The 23,880-nt window shown below is 34.5% G+C and overlaps 4 protein-coding genes across 4 annotated transcripts; 2 read left to right on the top strand and 2 right to left on the bottom strand.

Moving 5' to 3' along the window:
- The first annotated feature begins 420 nt into the window (after positions 1–420).
- On the top strand, positions 421–2,840 carry LOC125218741 (basic helix-loop-helix protein 80-like). The gene is made up of 8 exons (XM_048120482.2): positions 421–754; positions 848–970; positions 1,042–1,107; positions 1,249–1,317; positions 1,402–1,488; positions 1,588–1,695; positions 1,809–1,941; positions 2,441–2,840. Exons 1-7 carry the CDS (start codon positions 566–568, stop codon positions 1,899–1,901), a joined length of 735 nt encoding a protein of 244 aa, XP_047976439.2. The 5' UTR covers positions 421–565; the 3' UTR covers positions 1,902–1,941; positions 2,441–2,840.
- A 4,386-nt stretch (positions 2,841–7,226) lies between these two features.
- On the bottom strand, positions 7,227–12,140 carry LOC125202023 (V-type proton ATPase subunit C-like). The gene is made up of 11 exons (XM_048100334.2): positions 11,901–12,140; positions 11,742–11,810; positions 11,531–11,658; positions 11,342–11,441; positions 10,274–10,341; positions 9,067–9,208; positions 8,708–8,824; positions 8,404–8,529; positions 8,111–8,194; positions 7,939–8,018; positions 7,227–7,606 (listed from the first exon to the last, which is right to left on the bottom strand). The coding sequence occupies exons 1-11, from the start codon at positions 12,018–12,020 to the stop codon at positions 7,507–7,509; spliced, it is 1,134 nt and encodes a 377-aa protein (XP_047956291.1). The 5' UTR covers positions 12,021–12,140; the 3' UTR covers positions 7,227–7,506.
- Positions 12,141–15,016: 2,876 nt separating this feature from the next.
- On the top strand, positions 15,017–16,286 carry LOC125193323 (uncharacterized). Its single transcript, XM_048091096.2, has one exon. The coding sequence runs from the start codon at positions 15,172–15,174 to the stop codon at positions 16,009–16,011; it is 840 nt and encodes a 279-aa protein (XP_047947053.2). The 5' UTR covers positions 15,017–15,171; the 3' UTR covers positions 16,012–16,286.
- Positions 16,287–17,437: 1,151 nt separating this feature from the next.
- LOC125200659 (long chain base biosynthesis protein 2a) lies at positions 17,438–21,225 on the bottom strand. The gene is made up of 12 exons (XM_048098360.2): positions 20,977–21,225; positions 20,831–20,896; positions 20,292–20,380; positions 19,916–20,061; positions 19,701–19,825; positions 19,531–19,624; positions 19,254–19,417; positions 18,749–18,910; positions 18,309–18,435; positions 18,051–18,217; positions 17,861–17,968; positions 17,438–17,754 (listed from the first exon to the last, which is right to left on the bottom strand). The coding sequence occupies exons 1-12, from the start codon at positions 21,097–21,099 to the stop codon at positions 17,659–17,661; spliced, it is 1,467 nt and encodes a 488-aa protein (XP_047954317.2). The 5' UTR covers positions 21,100–21,225; the 3' UTR covers positions 17,438–17,658.
- Between the last annotated feature and the right edge of the window lie 2,655 nt (positions 21,226–23,880).

The following is a 23,880-nucleotide window of genomic DNA, read 5'->3' as shown; positions in this document are numbered from 1 at the left end:
AGTTTTTCTCTAATTATTCAATCCATATATTCTGTTTTTCTCTTGTACTTTATCAATTTTTTCTTCTTCTTTTCTTTCTTACATTATTGATTTCACATTTAAACCTGTGCCGAATATTTTTGGTGGATGAAAAAAGTAGAAAGATAAAAATAAGAGAGAACGAAAAAAATGATGGGATGTGATACACTAAAAATGAAAAAATTAATTTTTATGAACATATATCAAAATAAAAAAAGGACTATTGGATAGTACTTCCTCAGTCAATTTCTTTTTTCATTTCGAGCCATCATCTAAATTATTTTTAATTAATATTTCTTACTGCATGCATACATTGTAATTAAATTGTTATATCTCTCTTTCTCTCTTCTGGTCCCCAGAGGTTATAAGTATATAAATATAAGTAAGGCCTCTCGACATTGTAGCAGAAACAGACCCACATTATTCTGATATTATATAAGTTTATTTTCTCCCTCCACCCTAATCATCATCATCATAATAAATCAGACCCCAATTCTGCACAATCTCTCTCCCATCACTTTCTCACAATTTCCTTTGCAAACATTACATGGCAGCCTTTTCCTCAACCTCCTTTCACCACCACCACCCTTGCCCCCTCTTCCTCCCTGTTTCCACCACCATTGATGCCACCACCACCACCACCACAATAGACAACAATTCCTCCTCAATTGTCACTGATAAACAAGAAACCATGGATAAAAAGAGGAAATGTTCTCCAAATTCTGCTCAATCCAAGGTTACTATTGTCTATTCACATGTACTATTATTTTCCTTTACATTAATCACATCCAAAAAAATTTATATTAGTGCTAATTAATTTTTTATATAGGATAAGAGAGAAGTGAAGGGAAAGAAGCAGAAGAAATTAAAAGATGATGAAGAAAAGAAAGGCTACATACATGTAAGGGCAAGGAGGGGCCAAGCTACTGATAGTCACAGTCTTGCTGAAAGGGTATATACCTTCTTTTTTTTTCTATTTTTTTTTTTTACTTTGTGAAATGACTATTATTTGTTGTGTTATAGGTGAGGAGAGAGAGAATAAGTGAGAGAATGAAACTGCTACAGACTCTTGTTCCTGGCTGTGACAAGGTGAATTCTTCAACTTCAATAATTTAATTTGTCCCAATTATATATAAATCTAATTGGCCAGTTTTGATTTGGTTTGGGATAATATTGTTTGTTTAGATGTATTTTGTGTGACAGCTCATGTGGTTTTGTGTGACAAAACAGGTCACCGGAAAGGCCCTCATGTTGGATGAAATTATTAATTATGTCCAATCCCTCCAAAATCAAGTTGAGGTGAATATTTATTTATTAATTTTCAAATTTTTCTTTTCAATTTATGTATGTATATTACCATGCTAAATAGTTCATTTTCTGCAGTTTCTCTCAATGAAGCTTGCCTCTGTGAATCCTATGTTCTATGACTTTGGGGTGGACTTAGAATCACTCATGGCTAGGCCTAATCAGGTACACATACAGTTTTCTTTAATCCAAAAACTATTGAGTTGATTTGTCACATTTTTTTATAAATAAAATCAAAAATTTGATAATGAAATTTACATGCAGGATCTTATTGACTTGCCATCCCCAATGCCAGAATGCAGTCCCACACCAGCCAATAACACTAATTTTGTTGAAAATCCTATTGTGTTTCAACAAGCCCAACTTCCACAGGTAAATTATACATCAACTTTATTTTTTTTATTATTTTTTTCAATAGATATGTATATAAAATTTTACTCCTATATTTTAATGGAAGATGGACAAAATATACTTATCATTTTCAGGGAAGCAGCCAGAGCTTGTGGGAAGTGGATGAGCATAGACAAAAAAATTTCAATCAGTCAGGACTCAACCACAGCCTGTTTTCATTCCATTAATTAATAGTATAAATTCCAGCATCTGCCCTACAACCATCTGGTTAGCACTCATTCACTGTCTGAAAAATATTTTTATTATTATGTTAATAATTAAAAATTACTCCATTTTAATGCATACAATGGATTTGAAAGATTTTATAATTTCTCATTCATTAATGTCTTTTAATTCTGCTTGCTTTACCTTTTCAAAGAATCATGTTTAATTAATAGTTACCATTGGTAAAGAAAATTAACGAACAACATCGTTTGCGGATTAATTAAAATAATCAAAAGAAAATGATATACTAATTAAACCCAAAAAGGAGTGCTTCAAGTAACGTGGGATAGATGAATTATAAAATAATGGTTTTCATTTATGTATATTACAAAATTAGTTTTCTAAGCTAGTTGTGGTTAATCATAAAAACGTGCATGAATCAATTTATAACCAATTAACTTATAAATTGATAGTATTTCTTTATTCATGCTAAAATTTTAGTTTCTTTATTTTACCCAACATATAAACAACAATTTCTTTGTCTCCCATGAATCATTATCAGGTATGTTGAAATAATTTGATATTGATGGAGGAAGAAGACAGTGCAAAGGAAAGCCAATGCTCATAATATTTCTAATTAAAGAAATTGAGGGGGAAATTCAAGTTGCTTCGATAGATTTGATGAGCACAAAAAAGGGCTTCAAAAATAGGTGGATATAACTAATCTGTTGACAGATTATAGTACTCCATCTTTATCAGATTTGACTCTCAAATATGGGAGCGCATTTTCTAGTGCTTGTAAATTTAGGCACAAATTATGTAGAAGGAAAAGATTAATTAGCATAAATTTCCATGTGTTGAGAATATATATGTATTGAATGTTGTGAATTTAAAGTTTAAATTAGTGCATTGTAATTCACTATATATTTTATTTTTACCGACACTTGGTCATATTCAGTTAATTCTACAGTGACTTACTTTCTTGTCCTTGTCGACTAACTGATTTAACCTTTTAACTATGATTTGATATTTTACTATACTACAACTGACATGACTTGATAGGTTATACTATATGTAGAGGGATTTTATAGAGTAAAAAAATCTCATTCGTTTACCATATGGTAGTTAAATTTAATTACACTGAAAAACAAAAATTTACAAAGCTTTTCAAATAAAATATAGTACGACTTAGAGAACTTCAAATTTATTCTAGGTGACAAAGAGATTAACATTACTTCATTTGTCCCTTATAAATGTACTCAAACTTATTTACATGATTTTATGTAAATATTTGGTAGTATGTGTGTTGATGTACTAGCAAAAATGGTACACTTTTGTTAGAGCGAATTTATTTAACTGTATAAATGCTAGAAAATGCGTGTGCCATGCATAATTTTCTGTAAATAAATTGATGTAGTAAGGATATAATGTAAGGAGATAAAAAGGTTTGGTAATTTTCAAAAAATAAAAAGTGCACAATTTTTTAGTCATGCTAAAATAGTAAACTGATCATATAGTATTCATAAGGGGTGGATGAAATGTGAATTATTGAAAATATTATTTTATAGAGTATAATAATCTGAATTCAGTTGGCAAATTGCAAATCCGTTTTAACATGAGGGCAATGAGTCCCTTCATTGCAGGATAAATGTAGATAATGTATTAGTCAATAAATTTTTAAGTTTTTGTCAAATCCTGGTTTTATATACTAGTTGTAAAATCTGCTTGTATATTACAGAATCAATTATTTGTTTTTGGAGCTAATAAGACTGTGATGCTTATATGACTTGATGATTATTTGCGTGACATTATCAGATCTTAACCAAAATAACATCACCTAGACAGCGAAACAACATCATAATATACTAAATTATATATTTGGCTGCCTACAATATGATGTCATTTGATTAACGATCAATAGTGCCACATAATTGAGTCATTAAACTATATTAGCGCCAAAATTTAAATTAATTGCGAAATCAGAATCAATGAATAATTTAATTACGAAATCAGAATAGTTAAGTGTAATTTACATGCACATATTTTAAGCAGATATGTAAAGTTCCAAAAGAAAAGGTTAAACCATCAATTTGGGTTAGTCTCTTCATATAATAATAATAATAATAATAATAATAATAATAATAATAATAATAATAATAATAAAAAAAAAAAAAAAAAATTAAAGATAAGTAACAACGAGCACACCCACCGACTGACCCACACCACTCACCCAATGAATTATAAACTACTTAATGAAAAATGAATTGGACTATATATAATGAATAAACAGGCTAGTAAAAATATTGGAAATTATGTAGAAGCATGATGTGTTCAAAACGTGATCCAAATGGGAGTTTGGGCTAGAATAATTAAATATAGAGCTCCAAGTTCTCAGAATTAAAAACGCAAAACCAATGTTTGGCTGCATTCATGTGGAGGCAAGGCATGTGGCATTTATGAGAAAATTGATCCACACTTAACTTATCACTTATAATATAAACAAATAGATACCCATCTACAAGTCTCTTATCAAGCATATGAAATACTCTAGCCACTTTGACTCTATACAAATTTTATGAATATGAAAGAATATATATAGGTATAAAAAAATAATGAAAAATTATACTTCCTCCGTTCCATAGTAATAGAGTCATTTCACTTTTTGCACTCGTTTTGAAAAAATGATATTAAATAGTTAAAGTGGAGAGAGGGTAAAGTAAAAGAGAGAATAATGTAGAGAAAGTCTTATCTACAATATTCTCTTACTTATTTTACTTTTTCTTCACTTTAACTATTTATAATTATTTTTTCAAAAAAAGTGCGCAAAATGAAATGCCTCTATTACTGTGGAACGGAGGGAGTACTAATCTTACATTTATGTATTAGTTTTATAATGAAATGTGAATAAAATCTGGGATAGACTTACTAATATAGTAATAAAAAAAATAAATGGGACATGCGAAGACGGACATACCAAAAAAAACCTATCATATACAGTAACATTTAAATTTATTCCACTCGACTTTCCAAAAAGAGAAAGAGTAGACAATTAGTGGGATGACCCACGAATTCTATTTTATTCATATTTTGAGACAATAAATTATGTAAATTTGGATAGCTTTCTCTAGAAGTGGAGACTGTCATCCTTTATGTCCATATATATGTGCTCCTCAAATTAATATACATGTCTACAATTATCACTTGTCACAATAATTTTGGAAGGAGATTTAAAGATTAGGTGTAATGTAGAGTTAGGTTGATGTATATTTCGTTTTTTATACTTGTGAAATGCAATATAGGTTTATATATGAAACTTTTGTGTATTTTTATTTGGTACTTGAATTGTGTTGTATGTAGTGCTCTCAATGACATATTATTACTAGTGAATTTAGGAGACATTTGCTAATGCTAGATAAATCATCTTATATTAAATGTATATAATAATTGGGATTCTAATCAACTCAACAAATTTGAGAATTGTCGTCATTAATTTGATCTTTTGTTTCTTTTAATTTGTTTTTAAGGGAAATCTGATTTTTTTTCCCTTAATTTCCAGTATATTAGTTCAATTGCTCAACCCTTGCAGCTTATTAAAACGAACCGCTATCCTATCTATGTTCATATCAAAATTACATTTTGCTCTTTTTGACCAAATATAGTGAAGGCTCAACAATATATCTTGACCTGCATATTTATTACTCCCTCCGTGACCTGTTCCACAAAAATATGCGCTCTTTCCTTTTTAGTCCGTCCCACAATAATATGCACTTTCTAATTTGGAAAGTCTTGTCTCTCTAATGAGGTGGGACTCTTTTTCCACTAACAATACTTTAATTACTTTTTCTCTCTACCTCTCTCTTACTTTACCAATTTTATATTAAAACTCATACCGAACCCAAAGTACATATTCTTTGGAGACAGAGGGAGTAATTTGTAAAGGTTGGTTAATTCTATATCTTTGTATAGACAAATATTATGCTAGGAATGTAATCAAATGCAAACTCTAAATATTGTACAAACTTCAAATTATGATTTGCACTATTAGAAAATATCAACATATGACAAAATAACATCAACAAGAAAATGTCGACAGAGTGTCAACGATTTATGTTGTGTTGACATCAAAATTCTTGAAGTTTTACATTATGTTGACACTGTGTTGAGGAGTTTGGAATTTGTATAATATATAAAATTTGCATTTTATCACTACCCTATTATAAATACCTAAAATATCATTATTAAGCACCATAAGCATAATCTTCGTTTATCCATCATAGCATTATTAGTTTATTTTAGTTTATTTTATTTATACATTTAATTTGGTCTAATATCTTAAAAATGGTAACTGACATCACAATTTACAAATTACACAAAAATAAAAGTTCGATTTATTCACGTCTCTCATCATTGTTTTTTCTCTCCACTTTGTTGTTGTGTTATTTTCCAGTATAATAGTATATGGAGTAATTATTAGAATAGTTGAGCATAGACAAACGTTTCATTGCAACTTGCAAGAGATCCCATGAGTTATGTTGTTTTGTGGAAGAAATCACAAAGTTCGTTTTCACTCCATTCTCTCGTCTTTTTCTTGCAATAGCTACATCTACCTTGTCATTTTCCGACCTGTTCAGTTCCAGACAAACACTACTACTACACATTTAATCACATCCTCAATTTACACACTAAATGACAAATGCATCATGGATTCGAATCTCTTAAGGGCAACACTTCAAATATGCAACCAATTCCACGACGAAATCAGTAACTTTGCACTCTCAATGGAGTGGCTCTCGCGTTCTCACGAAAAAATACAGTTTTCACAAGCAAATAGTGAGTGGTGATTCTTTATTCAAATACATCATTGTAAGTTATCCACAGATCAAGTGACAACGAAGGATCAGTGATCTGTGGCTTCTCATCAGCATCTCCATCAGTTTCTCTCATTCAGACAGTGTCAAGATAAGTGCAAAATTGGCAAATCTCTATCTCTGCACTATGCAACAAACTCGTAAAATATGAAGTTAATCATAGCATGTGCAATGTTGTCTGTGAAATTAAGTAAACATCACAGAGCAGTTTGCATCACTCTGATCCTTTCTATATTCCACATCTCTACTACTGTCGATTTGCCAGCTTGCAGAGATGATGCATTTCCCTTTTCGCGACATGTCAACTCCGTATTCATGTAATCTAGCAAACAAATCAAAGGCTAACAGTATCTACTTTGGTTCTATCCTTCATCACGAAAGCTGTTGGATGTCAGCATCCCAACATTAAGATGACAAATCGGTTCGCTTCCAAGCAAAGAGGTTTATTTTCATACCAATAACTTATTTGTAGCTGATAAATAAAATCCAATAAGCTTATTCCTTGCTGATTAATAAAATCCAATTACATCTGTCAAAACACAAGTTCAGATGACAAATGTTTGGGATTCACAAGTCCAGCCGGCATGCAAATACAGAAAAATAATAGGTGGGAGTGTTTTACAGGCAGCACATCCATCTAAAGGAAGGAAAGAATAGGGCAATATTCTAGTATATAATACAAGGATAGAATGTCTTTATTATAGCCAATAAAACAGCACAATTGATCGCAAAAGGGACAGTGACACTTCAGCGTCTAACCTTAAATAAGATTAATGGTGAATGAGACGTAAGGATGAGCATCTGCTTCGCCTGCACCAAGGCCAACCACTCCTCCGTCGTCCTCAGTTTTCCAGAACGTGCTACAGTAACACAGAAGATAATGATGAAACAGAAGAATTCTAGTTGAGAAGTTTACTGATATCTAAGCTCAAAAGGAATTGTTTGGTTTTGTTAAACAGAAACAATGCATCTGCTTCGGATGCATTGGTGACAATCCACAAATTCATGAGGCGACAGAGCATAAATCTACTCGGAAAATATTCATCCTATAAAACTACACAGCTTCAGCAAAATCTAGTTGGAATTATGGTCCAACATGGTCACAGGCTTTGGGTTTTTTGTCCAAAAAAATAGTCCATAAAAGTTTCATGAGAAGTAGGAAGAACTAAAAAGTAAATCAAAAGTGTATTACCTGTTTGAATTGCTGCACATTCCCTCAAGAATGGAGCGAACTTTCTTCTCACTTTTTACTGGAGGTGACAGTACAACAGACTAAGAAGAAAAGGCGAAACAGAGATGGTTAGAACAAGGTCCCTACATAGCCATTTGAAAAAAAGCAACAGAATGATAGGCAGGATAACTACCAGAAAAGATGGTGGCAGGCCATATCGGAGAATGCTTTCACTGAATACTCTTACCGCACAGAAGTGCATCCAGGAACTAAAAACCTGTAATAGAATGAAGCATATGAAAATTATAATGGATCAAAGTAAACTTAAGTCGCAATCTAAGAAACCATATCTAATAATGCATTGCAGACAACTTTTTATTGTTTCCATCTAACTCATTGAGACTTGGAGAACATAATTCACATATCGCCACACATATACATCTGAGGAAACTAATTTCAGAAAATTAAAGAAGAGGGAGTAAGGACCTCTCCATAGCTAGTATAGCACCATTGCAAAAGGGAGCTTCTCATTGTCTCCTGGTCTTGCATCAGTTTTTCAAGCTCCTGCTTCCGACTGTCTTGGGTCTCGGGATTATATTCAAAATCACGAACCTATATCAATAATTAGTGAATGACAAAAGAACATATTAGTGGCTGTCTTATAAAAGATTAAACTTTGGAAAACTACAAATTTTAACATACACTTGTACAATAGTTGCAAGTTATACTATTAAACCAATTAGGGAATATCAATCAAATAGTAAAAGAAATGAGGTTTACCATTACTTACCTGAAAATTTCTTTCACGCGCCTTCGTTTTAAAATTATCAACATCACGACTGAATAATGTCACAGTGTAAAGAGCATATTCATTATCCTCATGTAGCTTCTTCGAAGATCTGGGGACCTAATCAAAAAGTTTAATCAAGAAATAGTATTTTCCAAATCAGAACTGAATGTATATATTTAAGGCAACTAAGATAAGCTGTTAAATGCAAACAAGCTCATTTTATGTTTGATGAGATGCTTCTTTATTCCGTTGCACTTAGTGTATACAATCAGTAATGAAAAAAAAAGGACAGATAGGCATTCTACTGCAGTCTATATGAATAATGAGAAAATCCCCCCTCTAGTAACTAGAGTGATTACCACATATGATGTAAGAGTCTCGTAGCTTGATAACCAGTCTTTCTGAGAATACTTTGAAACAACTGCAAGAAGGGTAGTCAAGTGTTCCGAACTAACAACATCTTCCGGTTTCACTAAATTTGAGAGATCACGAACAGCTAAGCTGCATTCAGAAATCATTTGAGACGGTGAGTTAGAATACACTCATACTTGAATAAAGTGATGCTTTAGAATGCTATTATCACCAAGAAACTTCAACATGTTCCCACAAACTGCATGCAAGCAACTGTGTGTGTGTGTGCTGGCATGGATGTGCTTGTGCATAAGAGAGACAGAGAAGACCATTCTCGTTGCTAGCAAATTGCTAACACATGAACACCAATCCTCCGACCACAAAGTTCCCTCTTAACAATATTATCTAATGATAATTCTGGAAGCAGTATTTTTCTTTAAAAAATCTAGACTCAGTCTTCAAAGGTAGACCCAAAAAAGTATAAGGGAAACCTCACTGATAGACTTCTAGATTTCAAAACATTTCAAAACTCAAGTGATTTGTTTAAGATAAAAGGGTATTCAGAAGAACACCTACCAGAAGTCAATTATGAAGACTGAATTACTAGTATTTAGATAATACATAGAATATAAAATAACTGAATTCATTTTGCCCTTTTTTGAGAATTGTAATTGGATGTGGATTTATTTCGGAATATAAAGGCTTTATACCAAGCAAAGAACTACAGCCATAGCTTGTGAAGCCACTACAGCTCAAAAGAAGATATTGCATCATCTGTACAAGTTATATTATAGAATTATAGTCCTCAACCAGGTGCATTTCATAAATGGTTCTTCAATACACCAAAGCAACTTTATTTATTCCCACTTTTTATAGATATATTCCTTTTCGTGAGTGAGACACCAAGCCATTCACACCTAACAGTCACCAAATTGAGCAAGGAGGCATTTGTATCCAAATTCCAAAAGCAGTACCAACTACCAAGACAGTCATTCACTGGGAAAATAAAACCCGATAGAGTTCATAGCAAATGGACTTGCAAGAACTATCCCACAACTTGTGTCAGTATGTATTAAATTAGGCACAAGTGATTATTTTTGTCACTAATGAAAAGCAAGGAACATCCATACACACAACATTAGATCAAGACACCAGCAGAAGTCGAATTCATTCTAAACAAGCCCCAGATATATAAAGCTTAAATTACTCATATACCTTCCAGCCTGCTTTCTGTTAATTGCATTCAGTTGGCTGCGTACATTGCTATATTCAGCGACACGGACCTGTAAAGGAAATCAACCATCATGTTAATGTCTCCAAGCCCAAATACTTAAGGCATTCAAGACCATATGTAGATATATATTGTTTTCATAAGCAGAGACAAAAAATGATGGTTGAGCACAGTATTAAATTAGTAATGCACTCAAAGGATTAACTTTGCCATCAAATCTAGACAGAACATCTATTTAAAAGATCTTTATTTTACATGACATGTCAAAATCCATAACAAAAACATTATTTAGGCTTATTGACCATACTGTCCTTTACCAGGTAGCTGACATATTCGTACAGGGGCTGGCATGTACATCAGCATTGGAATACTATGATCCACAATTGCTTCTGAAATTATAGCAAATTTTTTTTTGTTTTTATTGTATTATACTAATATTACTATTTTATTAAATTATCTATTTGAAATTTTACTAAGTATATGAATAAAAAGTTACTATTAAGAAGTGAGCACTTTTGGCAGTTTAAGTTACTGTAAGCATGCAAGACGAGAATAGAACAGAAAAAGCCGCAACATGACCAATAATGTCAGTTTTACTTGTCTAATGATATTTCTCTAAAGCTGCTTAGAATCTTTCGTGTGCCTAAAAAACGCTAGGGTCAGAGGGAGTTTAGCTAGATAAAATATATCATTATTCATTAAACTGACGAGGACTCTCCAAAGGATTCTAAATAGTTATGATAACAGTGGATTATGATTGCCAAGCATTAATATAGGTTTCTGGGGCCAACATAAGTTACACAACTAAAGAAGCATATGGTAGATAACTGTCCACTAGAGAGTAACCAAGCAACTTTGGTTGTTTGAGCGCAATCAGCAATTCAGAGATTAGATAGATGACACGATTAATCTCTCAAACATTTATGGTACCGCCGTACCGCAAAAGCTTCCTTTGCTAGTCTAATTTGTTTGACAAAATCCATATTGAAACAAAATATTAAAAGGATTCTAGTATATTAAGTTATAAACAAGGTGGCATTGAGTGAGCGAACCTTGAGATCATCCTCAATCTTGGCAATGTGTACATGAATTCCGTCCACAATCTCCTTGAGCGGCGACATTGTTGGATACTTTGCCTCATCCCACACGAATCTAAAGAAATGATAAACCTTTAAACAAATCCAGACGCTAACAAACATCAATTCATAAACAAAGACTCGATAATAAGCATCTAATTTTGCCTGGTAAGATAAGAGTCCACGGGAACCCCGTCCACAGTAAGCGAGCTACTAACAACACCGGACACCCTCTCCAACTCCTCAATCTGACGCCGGATTTTGTGCGACACTCCTTCGATAAAGTTGTTTGCCTGCCAAAACAACAAATCACACTCCAATTAAAGATGAGGAGAACAATTTCAACAAAATCAGCTAAGGTTTGTGAAGAACTCGCCTTCGATAGGTCGTCGCTGAGAGACAAGAGCAAATCCAGAGTGCCTACTCGCAGATTCGGAATGTTGAACTGCGGAATTCAAACAAAAACAACACAATTGGCGAATCAGGATTGGGGGAAAATGCGAGTGGAAGAGATCTGCGACGAATAAGAAAATACTCTGTAGAGAGAGGTGTCGAAGGCTTGTTTGGAGATGGATTCCTGAAGACGAGTCCATAGGGAGGAGGCGGAGGCGCCTTGGCCGACGGGGAGAGACGCTACCCAGTAACGAGTCGCCATTGCCGCCGATTAGAGATTGATCGAGCGATTCGAATTCGATTAAGCTTGTGATTCCTCTTCGTGATCTTTCTTTCCTCCTTTCCTACGTGTCACATTTGCTATTATTGTCGATTTGACAATGTCTCGACATGTTGACACGATATACTATTAAAATCTGATCCACGATAATCATAATCCAAAATTTGTGATTACAAAAATAATGCATAATACGCGATTTTAATAAGTTTATAATCTAATCTATTATTAAAAATGCAACTATATGATTCAAACTTAATTATCTTCGATAAAACATTTTTCTTTCAACCACTAAATTGTTGAAGGTTCGACTCATCTCAATAGAAATGTTGTAAGAAAAATAAATTTTAATACACAATTTTTACATACATAAAATATACACTCTTCATCCAAAGTAGGTTGAAACATTCTTTTTAATTTTTATGATATTTAACAAATTTTTAAGAAATAGAAAGAGAGTTAGAAGAAAATAATATTATACTACTATAAAATATATACTCTCTTCATTCTAAGTGACTTGAAATATTCTTTTTATGATATATAAAAATTATTAAGAACTAGAAAGAGAGTAACTAAGAAGAGAATAATTTGAAAAAAAAAATGAATTAATTCAAGTTCTTAGGATAGCCGAAAATGAATACTACTATAAGGGGGTAAGGGGGTGTTTGGTAGTCTAGATAAAGCCATGATATATGAGTTATATGGCTTATTTGGTTGTTTGGTAGATAAAACGAGGTCCATGTTAAGTCATCCAAGCCCATCTCGGCCCGGTCAGGCCCGAAATGATTTAGTTCAAAAGGGTTGATTATTTATCAGCCCAAAATAGTGAAGATAACATATTAATCAGCCATATAAGAAATGAAATGACGAAAATAGCTGCACAATAATTGATCCAATCTATCCAAGTAAAAAATATAAAGTATCAGTAATTTTTTCATATAATCATACAAGGTCAAAGAAAACAATCGCATGCCTGGAAAATTAGCAGCTGTAGCTCCAACCAAAAAATGAGAAAATATCAAAAATTTCAAATTCAAGCCTAATAAATTGGTAAAACAGAAAATCTAAGATCTCACAACACACAGTGAATAATGACATTGCAGTTCCTACGACTTTTCCCAACCAATTTTCCGAAACCAAAAGTAATTCAAAAAAGTAATCGATGGAAACTACCTTGCTTGATTGAGGGGAAGATATGCAGAGGAATGAGTGAGGAAGAGACGTTGCAACAAGAGAAATGGGTGGGAGAAGAGGCGTCGGATCGGAGAGACGCGCTAGCGCTGGATCGCTGAATCGAGAGCCCTAATTTTTTGGGCTTGTGAGAAATGGGAAAGAAATTGAACATGTGTGTTAGAGGGATAGATCTGGAATAATATTAATTCACAGGGTTAGATAAGTCATTTTAGGTTTCTATCTTGAGTTTTATCTTTGTGTAACAAACAAGATGACTAAATTATTTATCTTGAATTTAATCTCAATTTTTATCTTCTGCCCATATTAATTAGTTATCTTATGTTAATTAATAATGCCTACCAAACACCCCCTAACTCTACTCTCTTAAGACCGATGAAATATTAGTATCTTTTAGAAGAAAATACATACTTGCACGAACTTACTATGCGCACAGGTCTTCCTCATTGCACAAGCACACCGCTTCCTCGCAACCACCCCCCCCCCCCCCAATCGCAACCACCCCCCCCCCCCCCCAATGAAGCCACCACCACACCGCTTACTGTGCGCTGTAACTTGAGGTAGCTCTCGCTCTTCCAGCCCCATCACTTCAAAATTGATGTCGATTGAAGCCAAGTTTTGGGTGAGGTTTGACCAGCGCACATGGTTGCAATATGCGCATGATAGTGTGCGTTATTTCTATATATATAATGTGGTTATAATAGAAAAAAAAACGGAAAAATAATGAATCTTACCTCCTTTTGGGTGTGCTGAAGATTTGTAATACATGCGTTAATATTTTTTATAAGTATATGGTATTACAGTGATTTTTTATTTTCGTATAATCCAATCATTCAAAAATCAAGATTTATATACAAAAAATTGTTATTTAAATTATAATTTTTAGTTGATTGTAAAATTCAAAAGTAGCATATTATACAATAACTTTTGTATATTTCACAATTGTCATGCGATTCAAAATCACTTTAGTTGACTTCTATATAAATTTGGTATAGTTTTTTATTATGATAAAAATATCAAAATAACAAAAGGCACAAAAGTCGTAATAAATATAATCAAAATTTTGCAAAAGTTAAAATTTAGTTCACTATTTTTAAAAACTAATGGCCAAAAAGTTATAATATTAATGATAACTTTCCTATTATATTAATGGCAATAGATATACACTTTTGTTTGCCCCTAAATCAACGTATAATGAATGTAACTCTTATCCTTTCCCAAACATGAATATAATTTAAATAAGTTGACTTGTTTGCCTAAATATTCAATGAATCCAACCTTTTTCCCTTTTCCTATATTCACTTGTTTGCCTTAATTAATACTCTCTCCGTTCCACAATAATAGAGGCATTTCATTTTCTGCACTCGTTTTAAAAAAATGATATTAAATAGTTAAAGTGGGGAGAAAATAAAGTAAGAGAGAATAATATAGAGAATAATCTTATTTATAATATTCTTTTTCTTACTTTACTTTTTCTCCACTTTAACTATTTATAATTATTTTTTCAAAATGAGTATGCAAAATAAATGCCTCTATTATTGTGGAACGGAGGAAGTACTACTATCTACTACTATAACTTGTTTTCCTTTTCCTAATCCATACATGAATATAATTTAAATAAGTTGACTTGATGATTTTAGCAAAAATAGAAGTACTGACTACTGATAATTTGAATTCCCCTAATTAATACTGTTTCATAAACATTCCACAATTTATTTATTTCTCTAAAAATATCCCCTGTATTAAATATATTTATAAATAGAGTTCACACTCAGTCCACATTCATCATACACACTGAACTCTCTCTCTCTCTCTCTCTCTCTTTCTCTCTCACTCTCATTGAACCGTCTCAATTGATCCACGATTCTTACTCTTTATTGCTGAAACCCACTGAATTGTTCAATTTTCTCCACACAGAAAAGCAGCTGGTGCGTAGCGGAGAGCAATGCAGCTCAACGGCGATGAGGCGCCGCAGGAGAACGGCAAGCGGATGCGCCGCCCAAGCGTGAGATTGCACCAGCCCTACTACGAAAACCCCGCCCCCCGCAAGATACAGCAGCAGTGGAAGCCAGGGAAGGGCGCGCCCACACCCAGAAAGCCTCGAACCGCCAAAACCGCGAATTCCAAATTCACCAAGAGCGATGAGCGTGGCAAGGGCGAAGGAGTGGGGAAATCTGATTTGGAAGAAGATGTGGCGATTGGGAGCTGGAGGAGTTTCAGTGCCGCCAATCGGGATAGGGATTTCCAGAGAAAGAGGGTTAGGTCATCCAATTTGAAGAGTGGGGTTATGGAGAAATCTCGGAGGCTTGGGGACCAGGAAATTGGGGATCTTGGATTGCCTAGTGATGCTGAGAGTGGGGAACACGACCAAAATCAACACATAGTAGGCGAGGGAGAGGGGGATTTGAATGGTAATCAGATTAGTGCCGATTTAATAGTCGAGGATTCTGATCCGTCTAGCCCTAATCATTCGTTTGATGACGATGATAACGAGAATCGTAAATTGAGTGGAGATCATGACAATGTAGGTGGAAAGCAGAGGGGATCGAGTGATGATCGACGTTCCCGTGAAATGGGAGAAGATGGGGATAGTAGTGGTGTGAGGATGTGGCTTAATGATTTGGGGTTAGGGAAGTATGTGACACTGTTTGAGGTTCATGGGGTGGACGATGAGGTGCTACCATTGCTGACTCTTGAAGATCTTAAGGATATGGGGATTAATGAGGTTGGGATACGAAGGAAACTGTATTCGTCAATCCAGAAACTCGATAGATCGTTCCCGTGAGCTTTGTTGATGGCAAGACTTGTTTGGATGCTCATTTTGCTGAAAATTGCAGTGCATATACGAACTGGTCTATATGTGTAGTTTAGGATATGTTGAATAGTTTTCTTGCTGCTTTTAGTTCGGTAAACTTGTACTCTTTGCATAGATGGTCTGTCAGGTAGCTGATTGATCATAACCTACTAGATGTACACTTTTGCTCTGATTGTGGCAGTTACTATCGTATGATGCAGCTGTGGTTACAGTGTGAATAACAACTTTTGGATCTCTTTTTGAAATGACATGAGTTCGGTGTCACTGAGAATGCTTGGTGTTTGTTGTTATTCCATGTCTTATTGTAAATGGCTTGTTTTATGTTGGTCTAGTTGGTAAATTCTGTGCCCGGCCTTGTGAAAACTCTGCCTCGTTATCCTTTTCATTATAATCTAGGTGAACTCTATGCCATTTGTCTGAAGTTGTAGGAATTGTCTATTAGGAAATTCATGAGGCCTGACTCCTGAGGGTATAAAACATAGGGGTGAAGTGATAGCTAGTGATGAAAAGCATTTAGCATAGACAAAGGTGCCATGGTGATCATTTTCAAGATTGGTTCTTTATGATAGCCTTATTACAAAGGTGAACCTGGTGACCACCTCTATTTATGAGTAGGATGCACAGATTCTTGAAGAATCGATCTTTTTCTGATTCCCATCGTAGGTTTTTTATGCCCTCTTATTGATTGCTTTGTGTTCCTTCCTCAGTTCTGTTATCTCCAAGTTTTTGTTGGCGGCACATCTCAGGAGCTATCAAAACAGAGATGAAACTGGGTGATTGAACATTTATGTTCTATGTTCTATCTTCTGATGGAACGATTTGCTATGATCTGCTGCTGCTAATTTAACTGTGGGAATCATCTTAGTTTTAGGATTGAGTACGTTGAATTTAAAATAGTTATGCAGGTGATTCTCATCTTCCATCCTAAGTATCAGTATAACTTTTATACTTGTCTGGCTCTAAATGCCAGAATGGATGTGCGATTACTGAAGTGTTTGTTCTTGGGACTGTTCTTTCGACAATTTAGATGTGAATTTGGCATGATAGATTAGGAAGCATAATGTGATGCAGAGATTAGGATTGTCTATCATGTGATATAACCAGAAATTCCTTGCGACTTCTGCAGTGATATTATGTATTAGCCTCTTCGTCGTCTTCTTGTTCAAATCGGAACTCACACTTCTCAGTTTAGATCCTTTTATGGCATTCCTTCTGTTCATGTGTTTTGATTACAAGATTTTTGGGGCCTATGAAATATGAGGTTATGTTCTATTGAGCCATTGGCTTTTTCATCAAATGTGCATATTAATTGTTCGAAATGGACAGCAAAACTAAATATTAACACAAGGTAGCAAACTGTGTATGAGACTTTGGACAAAAAAAGCAGTCCCAGATCAAACACAATTAGGAGATGAATACCAAAGTTGATAACATTTACAATTGCAAGAAGATATTAATCCCAGAATTGGGGGGTGAATATCACAACAAACAACTAAAGTTATGCAACTTACGACGCCACTTGCATAAATTACAACACCACTTCCATAAAAGCAGCGGCAACGATATTCCTATATAACCATTCTAAATTGGCTGAGAAACTGTCACAATCATGTTTCTTCAATCTACCTTCTTAACCTGTCCTACCTCCACTTGCTTATTCGGCTCGGCGGGAAAGTATTTTACACCCACCATATCCCCTACCGTGCCGATAACCTGCCAGTCTCACGCAGTTAGATATTGATCACCCAACATTTCCCTTACAAACAAATCATGCAATGCAATGCCAATGCGAGCACGTGCAAACGACAGTAAGACTAACCTCCAAAGCTTTGAGAAGGTCTTCTCTTGAATGAGAAGCAGAAATGCAAATGCGAGCACGGGCCAGCAGTAATGGGGTGGCTGGGAAAGCAACCGTCACCACAGCAACCTATAATTCCATGATCGAATTAGATTGTGCTAATGATGAGAAACATGGAAGAAACAGCATATGAGAAGAAAACAATGCTTACATTCCGTTTGAGGCACTCTCGTGAAAAGGCAGGAATTTTTGCCGGATTGTAGAGCATAATAGGCATTACAGGGGAATCATTATCACCTAGAACCTCAAAACCCATTTTCTGCAATTCAGACCTGAAAAAATTGCTGTTCTCACGAATCCTAGCTAGTTTCTGAGCCCCTGTTTTGACAAAATGCCCGAAGTTGTAAAACTATTGGAAGATACATGAAGCTGAAAAGTTGAGTTGCAACGAGGGACAGAAAAGTCTGACCTCTGCTAGAACCATCTTCTCCAAGAACAACCTTGATGGAAGAAATAATTTGCTGAGCAGCCGGTGCTGATATAGACGTGGCATAAAGATGAGCAGGGCATGTGTATTTCAGGTATTGAATAAGTTCCTGGGGGATGAAAATGTCAGCATGCACCATTACAAGATCAAGAAAATTAACAGGCATCTCCATGTCAGCATGACATGTAAAATAAAGTAAAGAAACCACCCTTACGAACATCACCCTTGGCAAACAAATGCATTATTCATGCCAATCAATTGATAGTACTACTTATGAGATGGCATGCCATTCTCGGAGCTAATTTTGCTCACTAGCATAGTTAGATGTCGAAAAAGAGGGCATAGAGCCCAAAAGCTTTGCCATATCTTTAGTTGTTCTAACGAAATATTTAAAATCTTGACAGAGTACTTATGGGACGCACCTTGGATCCTGCAATATAACCACCACTAGATCCAAATGATTTAGTGAAAGTTCCCATCATTATGTCCACATCAGCAGTATCAACTCCTAGGAGTTCACAAACACCTCTTCCACTTTTCCCAACAGCCCCAATGCTGTGAGCTTCATCAAGATAAACAAATGCCTGTTCAAAAGGAAAAAATGGGAACAGGTAACAAGGATCAAATTGGATCTCATGAAAAAGCCAGAACACGTGGGGGAAAATAACAAAAATAAAAGTACCAAAAATTAATATTTAGAGGGCTTGAAAAGCAGATCCCAGAGTTTTGTTTTGAAATAATTACACCACATGGGCATGTGTATTTAGTCATATACACTCTTTATAAAGAGAAGCTAGACAAAGAGAGACTGAAAATTCATCTGAAGATTCTGAACCGATTAATGCACAAACTTTACAAAAGAAAAGAGTGGAGAATGCTAGCAATCAGCAAATATGGAGGTTAGCAATATCTTGTACTGATATCTACCTTGTATTTCTTGCAGATGGAAACAATTTCAGGGAGCTTGCAAAGTTCACCTTCCATACTGTAGATTCCCTCCACCACAACAATTATCTTTTTCCAGGGCCTGTGTGTTCTAGGTTGACCATCTGCAATTTGCTCCCTCAGAACACTCTCCAAATGGGATGGTGCTGCAAAGGATATCCAGAGAATCAAATGATGGCATAAAGATATTATTGTTGTTATTATTGTTATTCTTCTTATTATTAATATTATTATTAATTATCTAAACATTAGAACATACTGTTATGCTGGAAAACTCGAACAGTAGCCCCAGATCCACGGGCACCATTGACTATTGAGTTATGGTTCAGAGAGTCACTAATGATCAGGCCTCCCTGAAAAATTCCCAAAGTGAGGACTATACAAAATAACAAAATTTCAAAGTTGAGTTAGCCAACTAATTCTCTGTACCTTTCCAATTAGCACGGGAAGAATGGCCGAATTTGTTACATAACCCATCCCAAATACAATAGCAGCTGGCTTTCCCACAAAATTGGCAACACACTCCTCCATTTCAGTATGCAATATTGTTGTGCCTGATCAAAGCGTTTTATTCATCAAAATACACATAAGCGGATACATGCTTCAGTGTGGCAACGGGCAATATAATGAGGAAACACATTTACCTCCATCAACACGAGTACTACAGGTGCTTGGGGTATATTTCTTCAGGCACTCGATTACACGAGGTGTGCAGTATTCATCTGCTGCAGCAAATCCTAGATAGTTATAAGATCCCAAGTTCAGACACCTATTTACTTTTGTTGTTCGCCTACAGAAAAATACCAATTAAGTAAGGGTTGAATTCAAAGTGAGTTCCATGCTGAAGGACCATGGTCCTGAATTCATATGGAAGCTAGAACTTTCCATTCTACCTGAATATATGGTAGATTGGTCTCTTATAGTGCTAAAGTATATAATCAAAACAGATTTATAACTAAGCGATTAGGGACTTTGGTTGTGATTAGTGAGATAAAATAAAATTAGGAGGTAGATTCTTACTTTAGTGTTTTGTTGTTATCATTGGAGACACGCTCCACCACATCAAACCAAGCATCCGGAGGGCTTGATATTGGTCTGTTGAAGCAATCCTGAAAATCACATATGATTTACAAAGCAAGTTCATTCCTCTGACAATGTAGAGAGACTATTACAGAATCCAACATAGTGAAATCACGGCTATCCAACCACTATATACGATTAACGGAATCCAATCTAGCTCGTCTGTTTAAGATTCATGACCAACTGTGTTTACACTGATTACATTATATCATAGACGAAAGGGCATCATTAGCTCTTTCCTTACTATCAATACAATCAACTTTACATACAGCATACAGGCAACCTTTTCAACTTTAGCAGAAACAAGTCATTCCCAAATTCAATACGAAGCTCACTAAGCATACGAAAATGACACCAATTGACATAAAATACGAGGAAAATGCAATCCGTTGATAAATCATAATAAATCACAAAATACTTAAAACATTGACGACGAAGCCAACAAAAGTAAGGAGGAAATGCGGATGCAAAACACGAACCTGAATTCTCAAATAGAGGCGGCGAATGTAGAAATCTTCAAGCCCCAAACAGATCGGCGCATAGCCCTTCCATAGCACAAAAACGCATTGATAATCAGATTCAGCGCCTACAGGAGAAAGAAATCGAAGAATAATTCAGCTCGTACCTGAAGGGTGCTAGCAGAGCACCAATCGAGAGACTTGCGGAAAAAATCACGCAGCTGGCCGAAGGCGAAGAGTAGGCCGTAGCTGAAGTAGGTGGTTAAGGCGGTGAGATAGGGGATGATCATCTTGATCTAATCCGAACACGCCGGAGAGGAGATCCCTATGGTGAGAGAGAGAATGGTGGAAGGAAGCAGATTCAGTTTGACTCGCTCCCCTCTCTCTTCCTCACTTTTTTTTCAATTTTTTTTTCTGAACTTTTCGAAATAAAGTGAAGCTTTATATTTGTTAAAATGTAAATTTTATTCTTCCACTACTTTTGCTGTCATTTTATGAAAGATTTTAACTTTTTGGAATTAAATTGAATGGTTTCTCTGGGATTTAATTCGTATTTTTTTAAAATATGGGATAAAAGCATGTAATTTTTTTTATTATTATAGAGGATTCTTTTTACTCTCAAAATACATAAATTGACCAAACTATTTCTTACCTTATTTTCTCTTATTCCTTTGCAAGACAGATCGAAATGATTGATCCAATTATAAGCGAGTTACACACAAGGACACATATCAAACAAAAATAGCACAAATGCATTTGACATTGCCGGTCCGGAGGGGTGATGGGGAGAGATTGTGAACTTGCTAGTATATTTGGATCGATCCTCTGGGGTCTTCCGTAAACATATGGAAATATTCATATCACCTATACAATTAATGATTCATTAATCATTAATTGAAGTTGATTGTCCCCACTACCTATCATGTAAGGGTTAAAAAACTCTATTATATTTGCAATGAAATTGCATCAACCCACAATATAATAATTTTACCACAACTACATCGAGGTTAGAGTTCACTTCGTCATTCATCACTAAGATGGATGCTACATCACCTGCCTTCAACATCCATCTTTGCTTTGTTGGACGTCATGACACTGATATCTGTTTCTTCTTGAATCCATCATTACTAACAGGAGAAGGAGAAGAAAGAAGACGGCCTAGCATGATAAAAGAGAGGGAGTTTGGATAGCCACAGGATGATGCCTAAAAACCATATTAGTTTCATAGTATAAATTATGAAACCTATAAAGAATATAGGCAAGTCATCCTTGGCTACCGAACTTCGCTCTGCTATTTCATGCAACTCCGCTCTTCCCTGTTCTATTAATCTTGGTCTGATGATGAATTCCATTGCAAACCAACAAGTATTTATAGAAGGTAATGGGTGCAAAATTGAGCCACCCTTAGACATGATTTCAATCGAATTTTCATCTTTTCGAGGGAATAGAATCTTGCAGCATCAGAGAGGGACCAATGGACCATACCCTTTTTTCCATCAACTTTGATTTGCATTCAATTCATGTAATAATGCATAAATAATAAAGAAATAGTAATGATATAAATTGAGGGGAAATTCGAAATCATGCTCTTGACCAGGGGTGGGTCGATACGATATATCATATCGAAAACGTCGTATCGTGTATCATATCGAAAATATCGATATGAAAGAATTTCATATCGTTATCGTATCGAAAGTTTCGATATAAAAAAATTTCATATCGTTATCGTATCGATATTTCGATATATCGTACCGAAATTCGATATATCGTTAAATATCGATATATATCGAAAATTTCGATATATATCGAAAATAAAATATCGATATATATCGAAAATATCGATATATCGAAAATTTTCGATATATATCGTATTTTCGATATAAAACGATGTATCGCGATATAAGGAAATTCATATCGTTATCGTATCGAAAACTTACGATACGATATCGTATCGTATCGAAAATTACGATATATCGAAAATTCGACAATTTTTCGATATTTTTCAATACGATACGAGCGATATATCATTTTTTCGGTATTTTTCCCCAGCCCTACTCTTGACATTCCAAAACGATTTGGCTTTGACGATTCTTTAGTGGGAGTGAGACATATTCAATAAAAATGAAATACATATTTATTTTTTCAGGTTAAAAATAATTTTATAATTATAGCTTATAATATAATCAATATTAATTTTATCTTAAATTTTTTTCACAGTTTAAAATCTCGAGTCTCGATGAATCGATGCCATTGAGGCATATAATTATAGCAATGAATTATTAGGTCAAAACACCCCATTACTCCTATATTAATCTCTGTGGGCTCTTAATGAAATTTGTGTTTGTGTAAGGATTATAAAATTCCTAATCGTTGAGTATTATGACAGAGGGGTATTATTTTCTTATTATACAGATTTGTATTAATCACTTTACGTGTCGACTCCAGACTAATAGTACCATATTGGAGTTCAAATGTGACATTTCAATTCAACATCTCATATATAATCTCAGTTCTAAAGTGTAAATAATATTTATACTCTACATTTTTTGTCAAATAATTACATGTCATATATGTAGACACATATGTGAATTTCAACGTGCAACATCATTATTTGGGCGATGTAATACTTTATTCGGTCATAAACATAGGAATGATGATACTGTAATTATGCATACATAGTTACATTAAGACATTTTTGTGTTCGATAGCAAATATCGACACACATTTGTTCCACCTATTTAAATTATTTTAGAGTAATTAATAATTACAGCATGAAACTACATATATAGCTCAATTTTGATTAAATCATAAACCACAAATATTCTCATCCTTACAAAGAATTGATAAAGATATTCCCACTGTGAGGGGGACCTCTACCATTTCCACATCTATTTCATTCATTTCAAGAAAAATAATTATTAATTAGGACACTCTAATTATAATATAATCCGATGCATATTTTCAGTCAAGAACAAAACTGATCACTTGTCATAAAATCATAAATGGACACACTTAATTTGGGAAGTGGTATTAGAGCCTCCTCACTGGTAATAGGCCAACCACTCTCTCTC

This window comes from Salvia hispanica, chromosome 2 (genome assembly GCF_029641045.1).
Source record: "Salvia hispanica isolate PSC_SH4W2 chromosome 2, Shi_PSC_v1, whole genome shotgun sequence".
NCBI lineage: Eukaryota > Viridiplantae > Streptophyta > Magnoliopsida > Lamiales > Lamiaceae > Salvia > Salvia hispanica.
This window is presented reverse-complemented; position numbering and strand designations above follow the sequence as displayed.